Genomic DNA, 13,647 nt, shown 5'->3' on the forward strand with positions numbered 1-13,647 from the left:
CAGTGCAACACCGACACTATCATGACATTGCATTTCACTACAGCAACCGCAAAACAGCACATTCACAGAGACAGGCGTTAAGCTGCCGTGCTTTCGCAGCGGCAAAGTCTGCGATTCAAGCTGAATAACCCAGCTTCTGGGCGATCTGCTGCCCGATCGGTATCTGCCCTAGTCTAGTGGTTGCTGCTGCGACATTGTAGACAGTAAATCGTTTTTGATTCATTTCATGTTCAGGCAAGACGCTTCTCTCGCCTGCCGCTGCTGTGACAGGCAGTGTCAATAAACGCATTTCTTTGTTTCCAGGGTCATTTAAAGCGGGGGGCGGGTCTGAGTGTTAAAGGTCCACCTCAGCCGAATCACTTATTGGATAAGCGCGAGTGTTCCATGTGTCGTCATGCTCAGAGAGGTCGTTGATTGGCTGTTTGCGCACCGCCTCTCTCACACGAGGAAGATGGCTGCGGCCGTGGTGAAGGTGTGCGTGTTTCGGCTGAGGGTTGCAGCGGGCTGCAGTGGGAGGTAACTCGGTTTAATTCGAGCGTTTTATCGACACGTACACGAACTGGGACCGCCTGCCAGGCCGGGTTCGAACACGGGAACCCAGCCCCGCTCGGGTCCAGCTGCACTTGCGAGTGTTACGCGACAGGGCTGCAACGTTTGTAGGAAGGGTACGAAGCCCAGGTCTGCGACGAGCGCTCCCTCTCACCGTTATTTCATTGTTTCCTCAAGACGGCAGGTGCCAGACAACCACATTATCCTTTCAAGCGGCACACACGGGCTTCTGTAAAAATACTCAAATAAGTATTGTTTCCATGTGTGACTATAAATAGCTATATAACCTTGCCATTGCTTCCTGTTGTCAGCGTCCTCAGTTCCGGTGCTGTACTGTTGGTAATTATTGCTGATTGATAAACAAACCACGCGCTGAACTAGGAGACAGAGGTTACGTCAGACATGCCAATCAAAGATGCAGGACTTCACAGTGTAAACTCCTGAGGTGTCCCTATCTGCATATATGCAAATTTAATTATAAAAAGACCATGCATATTTTTCAAAGTTGTGTGCATATCAGTTGAATTGGCCTGTACGACAGATGTATTAATTACTATAATTGCACAAAACCGTCCATGTTAATATTCACTTTGTTTTAATATGAAAACATGTAATGTGTGTGTGTGTGTCTACATATAACGCCAGCTCAAAAAGCTACAATTGTTCTGCATGGATGCTGCCCGTTCTCTCGGAGCATTTCTTCGAGGTTTGCAGATGTTCTGCCTTTCCTTTTTATTCGTTAGGCACAGCTGTGCGTCATAAAGGATGTCCTCAATAAAATGGCTGTGTTTACTTGACAGCGACTGTTTAACACAGTCCAGTTTTGTTAATAATTCACCCGCTGCCTGTCTCTCTTGTAGGTTGTTTGGGGAGAATGTGGGACTACCCTGTCGAAGATTTTCTAGTGGTCAGTATCCTTGTTTTCTTAGAAGGCGCTTCTAAAAGTGTTCTTAATACAAGTCTAAGAGAATGGTGTCATCACCCTCCACTTGACCATTTTAAGAAAGCAATGCATAGAAACATTTTCAGTGTTAATGAACATGCTGGGTGTTATTATCAAATGAATAGGTACTACAGAGACAAAATGTGCTCTTTGCTCTTGGAGAAATGTACTGACCCTGCATGGGCTGTAGGTGTCACTATAGCTCTTCCAACAGAAACTACAACAACTTCTAGGAGGAGAAAAAGACAGTGCCTGTAAGGCAAGATTAACAGATCGACCAGAACTCTGTTGTCCCTCGTGTCATTTTCAGGTTTTCCTCCTTCATGCTTTGTGCTCTGATCATGAGAGTGAAGCGCCTCACAGTTGTGTCTGTCTTCTTGTTCCAGGTCGGAGGACTCTGCATGCTGCCTCTGTGGGAGCAGTGGCCCGTCTGCGGCCCCTGCACGTGCTGTTAGCCACTGGCAGCGGCTACGTGGGCTACTCCCAGTATGGACGGTACAAGGACAGAGAGCTGGAGAGACAGGGGATTGAGGTTCCTCCACGCGTGGCTCACGAATTGCAGGTTGGGGAAACGGTTTAGTGGTTTTGCTGCCAAGCACTGGGGGCGCGGTCTTTTCCATGTAAAAACAAACCCTCGCCCAGGATTCACAGAAACAGACGGTTACATACCTGCTGTAGAAAGTCACTCGCAGGTCAACGCATGCCTTCTGCAGAGTGTGGGAGGAATACTGCGGCAGTGTGCAGCACCACTGCAGCTTAGTCCTTGAACATGCAACATACGCAAACGGCAAACAACATCACTGCCCCTGATGCAGAAGCTGCTGCACATGTGCGAGGATAGATTGGTTGCCATTACCCCAACTTTACAATATTGCAATTCTCACATTTGATTTTGTGTTACCCTTAGTGTGTATAAACAGAAATGTCTGATACAAACAGTGCTTTCATTATACTGTACCCAGGCAATATATCACTCCAAGCACAACATAACCCCTATATCCTTTATAAAAATACCATTCCAATAATATTCAAGAGCTTTAGTGAACGGTTACAAAAGTGGTCTTTAACTGCAGCACACGTAGCTTGCTTGTAAAGGGTTTTAAAAGCATTCCCTGCGTGTCAGTGAAGCAGAGCCGCTCTGTTGTCTGTGAAAGGAGGCTTGTTTTGGTGGAGAGGCTGCAGCTCTCTGGCCAGTGAAAATGCTTTGTTTTGTGCCTTTTGAAAGTGTGTGTTTGTATTTTGTGTTGTTGTTGTTTCCCTGGGCGGATGTTAACTGGACAAGCTGTTAAAGCGTGTTTTGGATGCTGGGGTACAGTGTGCTGACACAGACAGCAGTGCTTTCACTGTATCTACCCTTTTCATATCCCGTTCAATAAACCCATACTGTGAATATCCAGTATCTCAATGCAAGTGTGAGAGTCCTGTGAAAGGATGAGTGATGTGCAGAGGGCTTTGATCGACATACTTTCAGTGTGTGTGTGTGTGTGTGCGCGCTTGCGTGTCTGTTTCTAAAGCTGCATTTCCACGATGCACAAAGAGTGCCATCATGAATCAGCCGGTCTGAGATGCCCCATCTTACTGTACTCTGGTCTGCTGTACATGCAAAGAGGTCACAGCGAAACAACACAAGCATCTGAGCGGAATTAATCTCTAGCTGGCTCTGGAGCTGTCTGCGCAGTTCTGCATTACGACAGGCTGTATTACAGTGGACTTCCTGCTTGTATTGTTTAATTGCTGTGCTTTTAAAACTTGGCAGTTAAACAGAGGGAGTGCTTTATTTAAGATGGAAAGACCTAGAACGGTGGCTCCACAATGCGTGGTTTGAAGTGGAAGATCACGCTGTACCTTTATTGCACAAGCCCCAGGCACTGCTGTGGCCTGCTGTGTTTGTTTAAGCTGTTTATTTTTATCAGAAGGATGCACTTTGTGCTCCATGGTGTGTGCAACGTTTGTTTTTTATCAAGCAAAGCACTTTTATGGGCAGCTTCGTTTCTGAAGTGTCGGTGATGTTTCGGGATTGGGCAGTGAGTTCTAGAAGGTCACATTAACAGTGGCAATGCTGTGTGCACGATACACCGAGGGGAACAACACGTCTGCATGACTGATTGATGAAAACACCAGATCTTAAAATGACACTTGACAGATTTGGCAGGCAGGCAGGGGGACGAGGTGTGCGGTGGTGGTGTGTTCGGTCGATTTCCCGGAAATTCAAGCACTTCTAGATCAATCCCTGCTTAAAAATACATTATTCCCACTTTCTTCAGACAAGCGCATCACTGCTCCCGAATTGAAAAAGTTATTTTTTGTTTTTTTGAAGATGACATAATGTTAGTGACGGTGAATCAGAAGCGGTTTTTAAGTTACCAAATATTGCATCGGCGTGTCCGAGAGGGATTTTACTGGCTGTTGTGGGAGCCTTGGGGATTGCGTCAGTTAGACCCAGTTCCTCTTTTCATGATTAATTGCATCAGATTGATGGAGTCCCTGCTGAGACAGTATTGTGCAATAAAATATTAAAGTTTAATCAGTATGTTGGGATTCAAACAGTCATTTGTGCTTTTCTGCTTACTGGAGCTGTACATGTCATGGCTGTTTCTGTCATTTGGCAAGAAGGCTTTCTTATATCATTCTTGTGTAATTGTTTTATTACATTTAATTGGGTTTTTCTTTAAATACCCTTTTTAATAAGATAAGCTATATGTGTATTTGAAAGAAAAGGAGCATGCTAAAATGTTCTTGAATTGACGTTGTGTTATAGGCTGAAGTAAATATACAGAATGTCGTAAAAAAAGTCAAGCAGCCACCAGGTATCTGCTGTTAAGCTTATATATTTATTATTATAATCTCATTGTGAATTAAAACAGTGACGCGCATTCACGCAGACGTGTAGAGGCCACTGGCCTTCGTCAATGCACTAACAGAATTGTGTTACTGCACTGATGAAAGCTATGTGTGTAACAATCATTAGCCAAGTAAAAAGATTCAGACTTGCTGTCAGGCTGAACACGCACAGGCACGTAGAAAAATTGTGCAGTGGTCTATTCCAGCAACTCGATTGCCAGTCGAAAATGTGTTTAAACTCAAGCTGTCAATTTGAGATGCCAAGAAAAAATTGCTTAAATTGCTTGTGTGTCTCCGGCCTTAGACCTGTGCTATGTGGAAGATTTAGATATTTGAAAAAAGTATGTGTTTTTCCTTCTTTGAAAGATTTCCCAACAGTAGAGAAATCTGCCGTAGGGGAGGGTGGAACATGTTATCCTCAATTTCCAACTCATCCCCTCTCCACCGCACAGCTCACCCCTCCAGCTGTGCTCTGCACCCTCTGACCCCTTCAAGGGGAAGTGTGTTTGCTCGTCATGCAGTAGGAAGGGCAGGGCCTGTATAAATAGCGCTTCCTGCAGTACGCCACAGCTCTGTTCACTGAATGAGAGTGTGTGAGTCCGTTAGTCAGCCACAACAGCTGCTAGAAGTTTCTGGGCTGGGCTGAAGTTTGGAAAGGAGTCAGGAGAACTTTCTCTGTGTGGAGCTTACTAAGCACCCAGCACCCTCTGCCTTCCTCAACTCTTTGTGTGACTTTAATATTTCAAGCTTTAGAGATCTTTTAGATCAGTTTGCTAAACCATCAGAAAGGTTAGTGGTTAATCTTTTTTTGTTGTTTGTTTTATACTGTAGTTTTCTTAAAGCTAAAGTGACCTTTTTAGTAATACAGTTACCTCTGTGTAATGTATAGTCTTTGAAACATAGTATAATAACATTGAAACAACAGAGACACGTGATCATTTTAGTCCAGTCTTTGATACGTGATAATGACATTTTGAGAGGGATCCTCTTAGCGGTTTAGAGAAAGCCGAAAGGATTCTGAAGTCTTGGGTATTGCTTGTTTTTCTACTAACAGCTTGCAGTTTCTCCTTGTTTGTTTTACTCTGTGCTACCCAGTCATGTGTTGAATTTGTACCTTTTGTTTGGTGACGTACTTTTTCAGCTTAGTGAAGAAATGACTGTTGAAAGTGAAGTGATGCACAAAGGCTAGCTGTTCATGTGATCTTTTACAACTTCCTTTGGATGAGGCATAAAACCGAGGTCCTGTTGGAAGTGACTCTGCAGCAGCAGTAGTAGTAGTTGATGCATAGCTCACCCCCTAGTCTGTGCAAGTCGCTTTGGATAAAAAAAATTCCTTTGCATGTTTGTAAGTTTCTAGAATGCCCTTTTGTCAGCCCTGTTGGGATGTCTTTGTGTGCTTGATGCAAGAGGAGGAGGAGGGAGGGCGCCAGGACCGTTTGAACAGATGTCTTGCAGCAAACAAAAGAAACAAAGATATTGCTGGACTTGTGCCGTTTCAAAAAGGAACGGTTGGTGACTCCTCTGCAAGAGAGGCTCGTCAAAGTCCCGTGCAAAAGTTCTGCAGTAGCCTTAAAAGGTCTTTTAAGAGTTCCACTAAAATCAGAATGCTTCAATGAAAGATGAAGCCTGTGTTTGATAAAGGCATCTCCAGTTACAGGGGCTGCACTGAAGCCTCAGCAATGCATTGTGGTCTCAAGAGTGCACTCATTAACAGCACCTGCTGGAACTGCAGGGCTGTAATTAAACTTTGCATTGCAGCATTCAGGTGGTAAGTGTCTGCTGTCAGTGCTGATAGAAAGGACGGATTACTTCATCATAGTGCCTCCTGATTTCAGTGGTTCAGGGGAAGTGGAAAGGGGAGAAAAGTTGCAGAGTGAGAGGGTCAGATCTGGGAATGTGCCAGCCCCCCTGGGAAAGAAACCCTTTGCTGGGGAGTCCATCAGAATACAATGCAGAGAGGAAGGACTAAATCTAGATCTTTGTTTTAATAGCTCACTTAGTAAAGGTTGCTTATCTTGTTACTTGGGGAACGGTTATATCAGTGTATTTAAAAAAAAAAAAAAAGAAGAGAAATTCAAATATCTAGAAAGAGTAGGAAAGATTTTTGTAAATTTTAGTTTATTTGTAGGTTTTTGAAAAAAAAGAGTTGACTCCTCAGATGGTTTTAATCTCACTGAGCGAAGCTGCTTTTACTGTGGCATTATCCCCTGTGTCGGCGTGCGGTGATCAATCAATCTCTCCATTCATTCATTCATTCACAACTCTAGGGACTATCAGGAGTTGAGCACAGAACCTCCAAGAAACGCAGGGAACGGTTTTCATTGCAAAGCAAAACAAAAAAAACAAAGTCGTTTTAAAAAGAAATTGTTGTAGTTGGTGATACTATGTAGGTGTATTATGTATATATATATATATATATATATATATATATATATATATATATATATATATAATATATATAAAATATATAATAAAAAAAAATTTCTTAATGAAAAAGTTACGACATCGCGACGTGCAGGGAGGGTTGCCTTCTGTCGATTGAGGCTCTCTTGTTGTGGACTGAAGCATGGCGCTGCCACACTGGACCACAGAGAGGGAAGAGTTTACAGGAATGTCTGTGCTATGTGAGTTCATTGAAGGATCATTCTGAGACTCTAATGGACAATTTTACACAGCCTCTTCTTGCTTCCAGTTCAGAGTGGCCAGCAAGCACCCTCGTGGGCAGCCTCTGTGACCTCCGTGGAGTGATATCAGTTTGCATCGTATAGCACCCTGTACAATATTCTAGGTGATATGCATTGTGATTGAGTCAGCACCTACGCTGGGCTGAGGGGGGTGAGCCAGCCCCAACTCACACCACCGCTAAACAGTCCTAGCCAATTAGGAGCAGTGCCAATCCCTTCAGTGGACACATCAACCTTGTGCTGGGCACGCGATTCAAACACGGGCAGACAGAGAGGATTATTGCGAGCGGTTTGGATCTGGGATGAGAAATAAGACTCCTATTGCAGAGCAGTTAAACCCATTCCAGGTTTTAATACAAGCTTGATTACCCCCAGTGTATAGGTAACAAGCTCAGGTGTGTCATATTAAACTCGCAGTGAAACCAGGAAGGGCTCAAACTGCCCTGCAACTGGAGTCTTATTGCTGTCCCTGTGGATTATTATACAGTAGTTCTGTGAAATGAGTTTCCGAGGTCTCGGCTGAGTCCCGTCACAGAAGCCCAGCACGCTATTGCAGGCGTCCCTCGAACCCATGGCCGGGGGGGTCAGCGAGGGGAAGCTCACAGAGGGAGGGGGAGCGAGTCAGATCACTTTTCAGTGTGTGTTCACTTCTTTGGGTTACTGAATGGGGATTTTGCAGGTTTGTCTTGCATCGGGATACTGTATTAATGAACTGCAGGATAACATTGTTATTTTAAACTTGAGTTCTCATTAGTTTAGCACACATTGGCAAGCTGTAAATAAATAAAACGCTTAAAATGTTTTTTTTTTTCGAAAACCCTGTCCAATGGTTGTTTTAAAATATGAAATAATAAGTTTAAGTTTACTGTTTTGTACTGTCTAGTAGTGAATGTAACACTGTCTTCAATGCTAGCCTGACTGCACCAAGCATTAGAGGAGAGAGACCCTATTGACTCTGCTTCTTTCCAGCTGATAGTGAACACATGGAGAGACTACAGGGTTAAATCTTGGTCATCCGTCTGGAAGAAGTAAAAAAGCAATGGTCACCCAGCTGATGATTCCCATGAGCTCATCTCTGGCACGGCGGTTTGGGGAGATTGGTTTAGAGTCGTGGACAAACAGGATGAACAGGCTTAAAAACACTGAAGGCAGTGGGGATTAAATAGAAAATAAGATGATATGGGCTCTTTCTAGCAAGACCCAGCCTGTGTTAGGATGCCTGCTTCAGACAGTTTAGATGCTGCGTACAGTGAAAGACTCACATAGTAGAAAGAGAGTAACAAGCAACACGGCATCATTCACCTACATTCAGATACACAGAAATAGTAACGCCCTGCCGTCGAGGATCTATAAATGCTGTTTGTTTACAAACACATGGTCCCTTGAGAGAGGCATGCAGGAGACGCTGGACAGCTGGCTGCTTTCACAGAATAGCTCATCTGTATTTATATTGTTTTAAGGTGCATCGTAGTTCATGGGAACGTCTTCCTGATGAAACATCCTGATATCTTGGTAAGAAAGCGTCTGAAATCCGTCCTGCCCATTGGGAGTAATGGATTTTCATTTAGAGTACTGTGGAGTAATCTGGTTTTACTAACCCCTGGACTGTGTAGTTTCAGATAACAGGTAATACCCAAGCACTGTGTAGGCAGAACACATCTTTAAAATCTTAAACAATCTACTGTATATTATTATTATTATTATTATTATTATTATTCTGTCCTATTCTCTTGTTCTTTTGTAATGAGTACTTTCTTAAAGAGATCATTTCTTTTTGTTGCAAAGCGTGCCTGTCTGCTGTAGTTTATTGAGGCTGCACTCTGTTCTGAGCCAGCCCAGGACAAAGCAGAGGAAGCAAATTACTGTAGTCAGCAGAAGCCTCTGGAGAAGCTGGGACCCAGGACTACGTCACACGCTTGAGTGTTGGAGGCTGAGCGAGGCTGAGCTTGCGGGGGAGAGAGCGAGAGAGAGAGAGGGGGGATCTGCTTCAGTCTGTGATCATGTGTCAGTCGAGCCTGCAGAGTCCGCCGCTGAACCCAGGGAAATGGTGAGATGCCGCAGATCTTTCAATAGTCCTCCTTCTTGCTGCTACAACCTCCGCAAAGTTAAAATTCATGTCCGGCGGGCGCGGCCCGACAGCTCCGGCCAGGCAGGGGAGGAGCGAGACCTGCAGGACAGAGAGGGGGGAGGCCGGGCAGAGGGGCCTGCCCCGAGCCGGAGAGCCCGCTTCAGGTACTGTAGCTCTGCAGCGTCCGTCTCCGTGCCTCCACAGGATTACCCAGCGGCAGCAGCAGGGAAAGGCTTGTGCTTACCCTGATTACTGTAATCTGTGTGTTGGATTTGAACAGGGTTGGGTGGAGGGGGCAGGTTGGTAAGTAGAACGATAAGTTAGTTAAGGGAGCAGTGTGTTATCTGAGAGATTCTGTTTAATTCTGTTGCATTTTCTGGTGCTACAGGAGTTTTCTTGTTAGTGGGATTGTAAAAACCTTGTTTTTGTTTGTGTGTGTGTGTTTGAAAGAGGATGGATTGAGATACAGGGATGCTATAGTGCACTGATTGGCCAGGCTGTGTCTGCAGTGAAAGGGAGGGGGAGGGCCGTGGAAAGAGGGCAGTAGGGAAAGAGGAGAAGGATCCCCCCCCCCCCTCTCTATCACTCGGTATACATTGTGCACAGCCCGGGAGCTTTAAGAAAGCATTCTGAGATGTATGTGGGAAATGCAGCAGAAATGCACTGGGGTAGGAAGCTGCTGTGGTGAGTAACATGGGTAGGAATAGCCCTGCAGAAAAGTAAACATTGTGTGCAACGCTAGTGCCTGCTCACTGGATTGTAGTGTGTGTGTTTTAGTTAATGGCATTGTGATGTCAGCTGTTTTCAGGGTGTCTGATCGATGTTTGACAGAAAGCAAGCTGTGATTTGGATGTAAACACAAGCCAACTCGGAATGTATCTCTTCAGGAGGAAAATAGCAGCTCGGCTAGGCTGCCTCTTTCTTCTCTAGTGCCAGTCAGTTGTTTTCCAATGTGTTTGTGTACCCAGGAATTAGAGGGTTAAACTCTGTTTTAAAGGCTGGATGGACAGAATTAATGCATTCGCTTCTACAGGATTTATCTTCGGGTGTTTGTTTGTTTTGTATGCAACAGCTGTGTGGGGAGACATGCACCAAAACCTTAAAAAATAAACCAAAAGATTTTTACTGCTTTGCCTAGCAATTGTAAACAAGGCTCTTGCTGCTTCCATTTTAACTGTGACACCGGCATGCCTACAAAGAAAGATGCAGATTGAGTCTCAGGCACGGCTGTGCCTTTGTTGTCCATCTGTTAGGGTTTCTGAAACGCAGAGCAGGCAGGCAGCAGGCAGGCTTGTGTTTTCAGGCCTGCTGTTAGGCAGCGTAATGAATTCCTCTTTGGAGGCAGAGTTGAGGTCCAGTTCGATGACAGAGGGGGTGGGTACAAAATGCCGCTTCCCTTGGAGCCTGGATTAACCTGCTGAGGTGCAATCCAGCTCAGTGTGGGACATTCACAGCTCATCACTTTCAACAGGACATGACCTCGTTCACCCACGTACACTGTCCAATACAAGCCCTGTTCCAACACCTGCCTTCTTTAGTGATTTAGTCATTCATTTATTTATTTAACCTGATTCCTTTATTTAAAGTTTGAAGATAGTAAACATGCTTTTAGGTGCTGCCTGTTCCTGTTTCTGTGTCGCGCTTCCATAAATATTGGAATCTGTCTTCAAACTCCGTGCAGAGAGAGAGAAACACAGGCGGTTGCTATAGTCACTTGCGGTTACTATAGTCCCAAGCTGATTTTGGCTCCAGTTTGCTCTCAGACTCTGCACAGGCAGTACAGTAGAATGTCTAATCTGGTACCGCTTCACCCAGAGTACAGTTACTATGGAGATGCATTGAGGTTCCTGTAAACTCCAGTGTACAGCTACCTGCTCTACTTACTGGCCAGGGTGGGGTGAGGGTGGATTAAAATGGGATGCTTTAAATGAAGCCGTGCTGTCTACTGTACAGATGCTGCTGACATGCTAATAACGAGTCTACATGTTTTGCTGTTGTGTGCACTGTGTTTATTAACCACTCTTACTGGCTTGTTTACAAGAGCTCCTCCCTGCACACATCTACACATGCTGCTTCAGTTCACAGGGCTGTGCACACATGTACACATGCTGCTTCAGTTCACAGAGTGAGAAAGTTACACGCTCACAGTGTGCAGTACCACACTGTAAATACACCTCCGAGTGTTGTGACCATGAAAGCGGATAGGATTCTTGTTGCGCATTCTTCTCTGTGATGCACAGAAAGGATGCAGAACGTTCAGTCAGCCACGCTCGCTCTGCCGAGATGAGACGGGGCGGGTTCATTTGCTAACGGAGAGGCAGTCAGACTGGAGGATTGCTGACCTACATTCAGGTGGTTGCTCACAGGGACCTGTCTGGCTGGCAGTTTAGCAGGGTTCCTCTTTAGACACCTGTCTCCATGCGCTGGTGTTGCTGAGCTTTTCATCTCGCTTGTAGAGCTGGCTGTGGAAACTGGGCAGCCCCTGATTCAGTGGAATAGCAGATCGCTGCAGTCTGTCTGCTGACCCGAGTCATGGAGCTCCTGTGAGGTTGTAGCCAGACAGTGAGTCGCGATGTTCGGCTGGGGTAATCTTGAGCCTCCTGTTGCACTAATCGAATTGAAGACGTTGGGAGTAGGTTGGTGTGTAGTGGGAGTCTCTCCATTATAAAATGTTTTGCTGCAGTATACCATAGCGAAAGCATCTAGCAAAATGTAGTGAAGCGTGTACAGAAGCATGCTATACAGATGAGTAAATGCATAGCATACACATAGGAAGAGACTGAAATAATCCCTGTGCAGTCTGATCTGATCTGTGTGTGTGTGTGCGTGTGTGATCCCACAGGTTACACTTCCCCCAGCTGGCTCTGAGACGCAGGCTGGGTCAGCTGAGCTGTATGTCCAAGCCTGCCCTGAAGCTGCGCTCCTGGCCTCTCTCCTTCCTCTATTACTTCCTGCCCTTCGGTGCTCTTAAACCCCTCTCCAAAGTGGGATGGAGGCCGAGCAGCAGGGTAAGTGTTCTCCTCCCCGGGACGCGCCTGTATTTACTGTACATGCGAGTATCGCTGCACTGCCTCTGTGTCTGCCTCTGTTACCCCAGCATCCAGAACTCTCACGCAAACCTAAACAAATAATTCATCCGCTTTTTTACTTCCTTAGTGTGCCTCGTTTCCACCGGCCAAAAAAAATGTTGTGAAGTTTAGATTTGCCGAAGCTGCGGCTCCAAAGCCATGCGTTTTGTTTTTTTGGTTTGTTTTCTCCTAGGTCCTCTGTTTTGTACTGCTGTAAAACATGAGCAAGAAATGTTCATGCTTAAGTAAGGCCTTGCTTTAAATGACTTGCTGTAGCTGTTTTTCTCTCATCAGGTTTAAACCAGGTTAAGCTGTATATGGTTGATTCTTCAGCCCCCCTGCACTATAGTTCATTGTAGTTCTTAAATGCCATACAGCGCATGATTCACATGATTCTCTTAGCCCTAAGCACAGGTGTTCTGCATGACAGACGTTCTTAGTTGTGTAAACTTGCTGTTACATTGTCCCTGGAATGTTTGCACAGCAGGAAACCGTGAACTGGGAACAGTGGGATGCACAGCAGGAAACCCTGAACTGGGAACAGTAGAATGTATTCTCCACTTACCCTTCTTCATTGTGGTTGGAAGTGGTCCGTCGTTGATTTAAGTCTGCATGTGCTCTGAGCTCAGTTTCAAACACGAATAATCAGCTCTGCAGTGTAACAGGCTGCAGGTTCATATGCATAAGTTGTTTCCTTTAAACACTTGTGCCAGAGACTCTCTTTCTAGTTAATAGATAGTCAAACAAATGAAGGCTATTTATAGTATGGCTTGCTGTGTGTGTGTGTGTGTGTGGATCTTTCTCCGTGTGTGTTTGCAGTGTGTGTGTTTGCAATGTGTATGGATCTGTCTCTGTGTGTGTTTGCAGTATGTGTGTATGTGTGTGCGTGCGTGTGTCTGTCTCTGTTTGCAGTGTGTGTGTGCGTATGTGTTTGCAGTGTGTGTGTATGTGTGTGCGTGCGTGTGTCTGTCTCTGTTTGCAGTATGTGTTTGCAGTGTGTGTGTGTTGTGCTCTTGCCTCTTGTCTCAGCGCTTGTTGTGTTCCAGGTTGCCCTGTACAAGTCGATCCCCACACGCTTGCTGTCCCGGGCGTGGGGCCGGCTCAATCAGGTGGAGCTGCCGACCTGGCTGCGGAAACCAGTGTACAGCCTGTACATCTGGACCTTCGGGGTGAACATGAAGGAGGCGGCTGTGGAGGAGCTACACCACTACAGGAACCTCAGCGAGTTCTTCAGAAGGAAGCTGAAGCCGCAGGCCCGCCCCGTCTGCGACTCGCACTGTGTGGTGAGACGCTTCATCTTTTACTTGCTAAACACACGAGTGGAGAGACCCTGCTGCAAGTGCTGCAAAACTGTTGTGGGATTTTATATGAAAACGCCTTGATGAGCATTTCTCTAATGTTCATTTAGTTATTTTACAGATTGGTTTTGACTGTCTTTTTTTGTTATCTCATACCTGTATATAAGTTTACCATAGTAAAAGCTTAGCAAAGTGT

General features: G+C 45.4%; 1 protein-coding gene across 5 annotated transcripts; it reads left to right on the forward strand.

The window, feature by feature from the left end:
* The first annotated feature begins 379 nt into the window (after positions 1–379).
* Positions 380–13,606, forward strand: LOC121300020 (phosphatidylserine decarboxylase proenzyme, mitochondrial-like). 5 transcript variants are annotated; one of them, XM_041228349.1, is made up of 4 exons: positions 380–516; positions 1,410–1,456; positions 1,879–2,054; positions 13,200–13,606. In XM_041228349.1, exons 1-4 carry the CDS (start codon positions 395–397, stop codon positions 13,533–13,535), a joined length of 681 nt encoding a protein of 226 aa, XP_041084283.1. In that variant the 5' UTR covers positions 380–394; the 3' UTR covers positions 13,536–13,606. The 5 variants fall into 5 exon arrangements, 4 of the variants coding, with proteins under 4 accessions (XP_041084283.1, XP_041084282.1, XP_041084286.1 ...); XM_041228348.1 differs by lacking the exons at positions 380–516; positions 1,410–1,456; positions 1,879–2,054 and adding exons at positions 4,890–5,122; positions 8,803–9,249; positions 11,928–12,093 and having other exon boundaries at positions 13,200–13,550; XM_041228352.1 differs by lacking the exons at positions 380–516; positions 1,410–1,456; positions 1,879–2,054 and adding exons at positions 4,891–5,122; positions 8,803–9,064; positions 11,928–12,093 and having other exon boundaries at positions 13,200–13,550.
* The last annotated feature ends 41 nt before the right edge of the window (positions 13,607–13,647 follow it).

The sequence above is a fragment of the Polyodon spathula genome, chromosome 25 (genome assembly GCF_017654505.1).
Source record: "Polyodon spathula isolate WHYD16114869_AA chromosome 25, ASM1765450v1, whole genome shotgun sequence".
Taxonomy (NCBI): domain Eukaryota; kingdom Metazoa; phylum Chordata; class Actinopteri; order Acipenseriformes; family Polyodontidae; genus Polyodon; species Polyodon spathula.

Bases quoted from the DNA above. Each gene is read 5' to 3' on its own strand.
- LOC121300020 (XM_041228348.1), top strand. From the start codon at position 9,062: ATGGTGAGATGCCGCAGATCTTTCAATAGTCCTCCTTCTTGCTGCTAC. The intron at 9,250-11,927 runs GTACTGTAGCTC...GTGATCCCACAG, and splicing joins AGCCGGAGAGCCCGCTTCAG to GTTACACTTCCCCCAGCTGG. The intron at 12,094-13,199 runs GTAAGTGTTCTC...GTTGTGTTCCAG, and splicing joins GATGGAGGCCGAGCAGCAGG to GTTGCCCTGTACAAGTCGAT.